This window comes from Echinops telfairi, unplaced genomic scaffold, assembly GCF_000313985.2.
Source record: "Echinops telfairi isolate 266 unplaced genomic scaffold, ASM31398v2 ScPeMD7_7;HRSCAF=31, whole genome shotgun sequence".
NCBI classification, from domain to species: Eukaryota; Metazoa; Chordata; class Mammalia; order Afrosoricida; family Tenrecidae; genus Echinops; species Echinops telfairi.
The window spans coordinates 20,782,324-20,788,386 of NW_022103904.1; the positions used below are offsets into that span (position 1 = coordinate 20,782,324).

The 6,063-nt window shown below is 45.9% G+C and overlaps 1 protein-coding gene across 1 annotated transcript in view; it reads right to left on the reverse strand.

Annotated features, from left to right (window-relative positions):
• The window catches only part of YKT6 (YKT6 v-SNARE homolog), a 15,397-nt gene extending 13,617 nt beyond the window's left edge, over nucleotides 1–1,780 (reverse strand). Inside the window, exon 1 of the mRNA XM_004708069.2 lies at nucleotides 1,599–1,780. Within this exon, the coding sequence (XP_004708126.1) occupies nucleotides 1,599–1,702 (104 nt within the window). The 5' untranslated portion in view covers nucleotides 1,703–1,780. The remainder of the gene's footprint in view (nucleotides 1–1,598) is intronic.
• Between the last annotated feature and the right edge of the window lie 4,283 nt (nucleotides 1,781–6,063).

Consider the following 6,063-nt stretch of genomic DNA (forward strand, 5'->3'; position numbering starts at 1 on the left):
AAGTAGAAAGCAAATGTTTTGAGAATGATGAGGGCAACAAATGTACAAATGTGCTTGACACAATGGATGGATGGATGGATGGATCATGATAGGAATTGTACAAACCCCCAAAAATGCTTTTTTTTAATTAATTAATTTATTTATTTTTAAGTGCTTTTTTAAAAAAAACCAGGATTGGTTGTAAGGACTGAATATAGAGCACAAAGCCCGGCCAACAGTATGACTTGCTGTGAGAATGGTAGGTGAAATAATCCCTACATGACAAAGTCTCCAAAACACTAAAGCGCTGCAGTAAAACCATGGAGAGACCAAGTTTTCGAGCTGGGCTGTGATTAGACAAAAGAAGACTTGCAGTAATTGCAAGAGCCTGAATGAAAGTCAAAAAGGTTTTAAATTTTAGGTTATGGTAATCACAAAGTTGGAAAGTTGAAAAGTGAGGCGCTTACAAGGAAAACAATATGCTCAGCTGGAACACATGTTTTAAGAGATTTGAGTTAGAGATGTCCCCTTAATGTTGTAGCTGTGTTACTCACTTAAGCTGGTGTGGGCATGCCAGACCAGGGGTAACAGTACAACAAACTATTTGGCATTCTTTGGTGTTAATGAACAGGGGAAGGAAGAGGGAAAAAAATCAGTTAGCCAAATTGGCAACATTCGTTTCATCAGATTAAAAACAAGAGCATTGGCTCAAGGGGATAGATGTCACCTAAAGGAAGGGAAGTATCAGGAAGACAGAGCCAAAAAGCAGCAAAAGTGTTTCAACCAAAAGGCAACAGAAGTTTGTTGCAAGCTCACAACCAGGAAAGCCCTCTTTCTCACCATGGGCCGTTTTCTTGAAGCAGTGGAGATTGAATTAGTAAAGACTACTGCCTGTGCAACTTGGATACAAAGTAACTATAGATACCGACTTTATAGGGGTGTTTTCGCTATTGTGCCTGAGGCGTTGCACACACACCCCTCCCACATACGAGCTGGAAGTGCCCATCACTCTTCTCAAGTACAGAGCTCTGCGTTTAATACGACTGGAACCAAGTGTTAAAGCTTGCAGCCCTACAGAGTCAACACTGACTTTGAAATCTGCAGTGCAGAACCAATTTGTACTGCTAGTGCCAAGCATACCGTCTGAGTTTGAGCTGGTGGCAGGTATGATCTCTAGTGGCCGCGCGATGACTCGGGCCATATATGGCAATGACATCGCTATCTCCCAGGTGGGTCTGTGGAGCTGGGAGGTCTCTGAGATAACATTAAAGGTGATTCTCAGGGTACAGCAATACAAACCACCTGGGACAGAGCCACTGGTTGGTAAAGACTGGCTTAAAATACAGATGTCTGGCCTTCAATCAACTGACTTAGGGCATGAATCTTGGGTAGCTGCACTGTTTCAACGTCCCCTTCTAATTTCGGTACAATAAAAATTTGAGAAACACTCGCGTTTCTGAAGTAGTGTTTTAGAACGAGAGAAGCCTTTCCCGAGGGAAGGGACGGCTCCTCAAAGGTCCAATTCGGAGACCGGGAAGTGGCCACGCGGGGATCCACGATGGGTGGTCTCACCCGCCCGCAGGCCTGCAGGGAGGCGGCCTTCACGCCGGGGCGCTCACCTGGACCTCTGGAAGAAGCTGAAGGAGGACACGTCGTACGCGGCTTTGAGAAGCACCGCCTTGGGCTCGCCTTTGTAAAGGACGCTGAGGCTGTACAGTTTCATGGCGACAGCGCCCGCCCGCCGCCCAGCCGGCCGTGGGACGCGATCGCAGGAAGCTGTACGGCCGTCCAGCCACCGTCCCTCGCGAGTACCCCACCGCCCCTCGGGACTATCCCACCGCCCAAGTCTCTCAGGAGTCAGCTGCTGACTGGGCGGAAGCCGACTTCCGTCGCCTGCCCCCGGACGCATTTCCGGCGATGTACTTCCGGTTCCGGTACTAGGCCCGCCCCCTCGGCCTGAGAGTAGCTGCTAGGACTTCAAGCCTTGGGCTGCTCATTGCAAGGTCAGCATATTCAGTCCAGCCTCTCTGGCCTGACAGATGGGGCTCTCTACTCCCGCAGGGGGTTACAACCTCCGAAACTCACGGGGGCGGTTCTATCTTGTCCTTCTAGGGTCGTTTTGAGTCGGAATTGACTCTACGGCAGTGAATGTGTTTTGGGGGGTTGAAATACCGAAGGCAATGAGTTTGTTTTGGGGGGGCTGAAATACAGAAATAAAGGCCGGAGGCTCGCGTACGGGGCGGGAGGGGAGCTGCACATGCGCATTGGTGTGGCCCCGCCACGGGGCCGTCCGCCCCGCCCCACCCACGACGGCGCGGGCGAGCGGCCAGAGTGCTCAATGCTGCTGCTGGCCGCAGCTCTACCTGCACGGCGACAGCGGACGGGTTTTGATTTGTCTTGTCAACTGCCTTCCTGGAGAGCTTTCTGTAACTCAGAGCCCCACCTCAGTGCAGGGCAGCTTGTTTTGTTCTGGAGAATCCCCGGGAATATAATTGCATACCTTCATCTTCAGACGCCTGCCACAGGCCCCGAGTGGAGAAAATCCCTCAGCACGCTGCTCACGGGGGTCTCCCAGACGAGGACAGCCGAGAGAGCAGTGATTTAGGACTTTATCGAGTAAGCAACCTTTTTTTGCCTCAAAGAGGCAGAAATTAGATCCTTACTGCAAAGAAGGAGCAAATAAGCTTGGGGCACACTTTTTTTTTTTTTTAACAGAGTATTGCAACACTTGATTAAGAGTATTGGCTTTGAATTATGGGGCACGCTATCAATGAGTAATAAGGTGAAGAGATTTATTGAAGGTTGAAAACAGTTGGAAACAGTCATGGATAGCATGTATCAACAGAATACACTGTGCCCTTGAAAGAGTTTTACAAAGTCCCCACCAGTGAAAACGTGTTTTTTTCTTTAAACCAGCTAGTCTGAAGACTTGCTAACGTCAATGAAAAAGAGAGGGACCGTCAGTTAATCAAAGGTCATTGACTCCTGACATGTTAGCATACTTAAAAAACGCTCTTGGGTGGAAATTAAGAAGTAGTGCTCTGGGTAAGGGTTGGGTGGTTAACTACAAGGTCTGCAGTTCAAACCCACTCAGGAGAAAAAAATGAAGGTATCTACTCCCATGAAGTTTTACAGCCTTGGAAACCCTATGTATGGTTGTTATGTGTCATGTTTTAAGGTACAAAAGAGACCCTCATTTTCAAATAAAAACCCAGAACATGTATTAAGTCTTAACAGGACAAGTCGAGGCAAAGACACATCCTCTGGATGAGGAAGACCAATAGCATGAGGTCATAGTAGCGTCCAAGGGTTTTCAGAGACTTCAATAAGACTTGGGAAGCCAAAGGAAACTCACAAAAACATGATTGGTGGCAGATCAATAAATCATAGTTACAAGTGGGACGATAGAAGCTGAAATTGGGACACATACCAGACAGAAGAGCTTACAAGATTGGTCCAGGACCTGATGGCCCTAGTACTCCAGTTTCCATGGAGGGCAAACCTATAAAAGTTCTTAAGAGCCCATTTGCCTGACTGGTGAGGGGAGGTGACAGTAATCTTTCTACTGCTCTCTGCTTGAGAGGAAAGTCAGGCTTCTGGTTAATGATCAAAAGAATTTAATGGAGCCTGAATTTATGTGTAGACTCAATGGGTTTGGGGCTTCCACTGTGAACCATAGCCTTCTGCAAAATCAGTGCTCAGAAATTTAAGCTCTAATGCAGTAGAAATCTAGATAAGAGTGAGTTTGGGTTTGGGTAGAGATTAAACATTATAATGAGGCATACTAAGGGTCGACATCTTGGCATCTCATCCTGTACGTATAATCATATGAAATGATGTGTATTACATGATCACAAGGTAGTCTTTACCCAGTACAAGAAATTTGGAAACTATCAAGAGGCAGACAGAACCTGGGGACGCCACCCTCCTCTTTCTCTAAATGATACTTAAAAAGTATCATTCCATTCACTTTGATGTGTCTTCCTTAGCTTAAGTCACTTGGGACAACAAACTCAGGGCTTCATGTGTAATCAATTTGGTGACCCTGATGGAAATAGATCTTTAGTATACCACTGCTGAGGTTTGAAACCACACCTGGTATGCACTGGGACCTATTTTTCCAACCCCAGATGATTGAGACCAGCCCCAAATTCAAAGTTGATACTGCTAGTTCTCCACGAACACTTGGCCTGAGGCTCCCTGTGTGGAGGGCAAGTCCAAATAGGTTCAACAAAGAAGACTAGCTGAGACAAGTAAGCATGGCTCATGAAGCTCTTAACTAAGATTGAGCAGCTAATGCACCTGGTGAAGTAAATCCATTGACAACAAAATGTAGGTTCATCCCTCAAAGGAGAAAGGGTAATCTAGTTGGATTTGGCTGGTGAAAATGGGTCACTTTTGAACAGGTCTCTGCATCTCTAGGTTGTTGGGCTTTCTTTGGTTTTGGCACCATGGGAAACAGTTCAAGTGGACTTCAGTCCTTCAGGATGTATTTTGAAAACTTGGTGTTACCTATGAAGAAATCTGGAATGAAGTTTTTATATAAAACTGGTTGAGCCCAGTATGTACTCGGGAATCGTGCACAATGGCCCAAACATGGATCCTTAGATTATAATAATATCTTGCAGCTTGGTTTGCTTTGCATGTGGGAAGGGACATGAGATGAGAAAAAAAAATGTATGTATTGACCTGTGGGAAAATAAGGATCTATAAAAAATAATGTAAGGTTTTTGTGCAAAAGGCAAGAGGAAGGATTCTGGAGACAGAACTGGATGGGGGAAGACCCACAGATAGGGTGTCAGCCTCCCCCAAGGGCTAACAAAAGCTCTCCCCTCTCTGTAGACCATCCATCAAACCCTAGCCGCCACCTGGGACATGGAGCCCTAACCCCTTCTCCTACCCATAGTGGTGCCTGATTTGGATTAGAGAATGGGAAAGGTATGTCCCCACTTCTGGAAAATTCCAGATTTGAATGTGAAGGACCCAGCCAGCCAATGCAGATACTTTGGGTGTATATCTTTTTCTATCTCAGGCCTACTCACTTGGCAAAAATAATTTGCCCTCCTACAGAGAGGGTTTTGAGAGGTGCAGGATCCTCTTACACCCATCTTTAAGACCCATAGTCTCACAGGAGCACATTGTCAGGCGCTATGTAACAGTCTGTGCTCTCTGGAGGAAGCAGAACCGTGTTTGAGAGCGCTAGAGGAAGCACATCACCCCTCCACCACCTGAAAGCTGGCCCACTGAGAGAGCTGGCATGGGTCCCAAGTGTCCCTGCAGAATCTGGGTTCATAGCTGATTACCAAACCTTTTTACTGGCCAGTTTAAAAGAAGACGTCCCCACACAGAGAAAGGTAAATAAAATGTATGATATGAAACAAAAGCCAGAGGAAGATCCCTTCAGTCTTTTAGGAAAGAATTTATTCGACTTTTTGTCTATACACTGAAGCTTTTCATCTATATCAGCAGTTCTTAACCCATGGGTCGTGACCCCTTTGGGGGTCGAAGGACTCTTTCACAGGGGTTGCCCGATTCATAACAGTAGCAAAATTACAGTTATGAAGTATCAATGAAAATAAGTTTGTGGATGGGTGTCACCACAACATGAGGCACTGTATTAAATGGTCACGGCATTAGGAAGGTTGAAAACCACTGGTCTATAGCCAGACAGTGCATTAAGGATGAAGAAGTTTGGTGTTGTTTATTTTTTAATTGGTCAGAGGATGCCTGATATCTGGAAGAAACGTTAGAAAATAGAAGGGAGAGTGGGAAATTTACAATGAATAGATAATGCCTTCATAGTTTATATGAACCAAGAAGAGACACAAGAAAGAAAGGCAATACCAAAGACATTGCGTTGTGCAGTGGTCCTAAGTCAAATTTAGAAAGGTGGCCACTCCTGCAGGATCATCTCCACCAACCCCCAAATCCATGTGCTTGGTGAAAGCAGGGTGGCCAGTGGAAGAAAGAATGCCCCGAACAGGAGAAGAATCAAGGGAAATAGAGGAAAGAGCTGGGAGGAAAAGGGCATTTATAGAGGTCTAGATAAAGACATGTACATATGCAAATATATTTATATGAGGA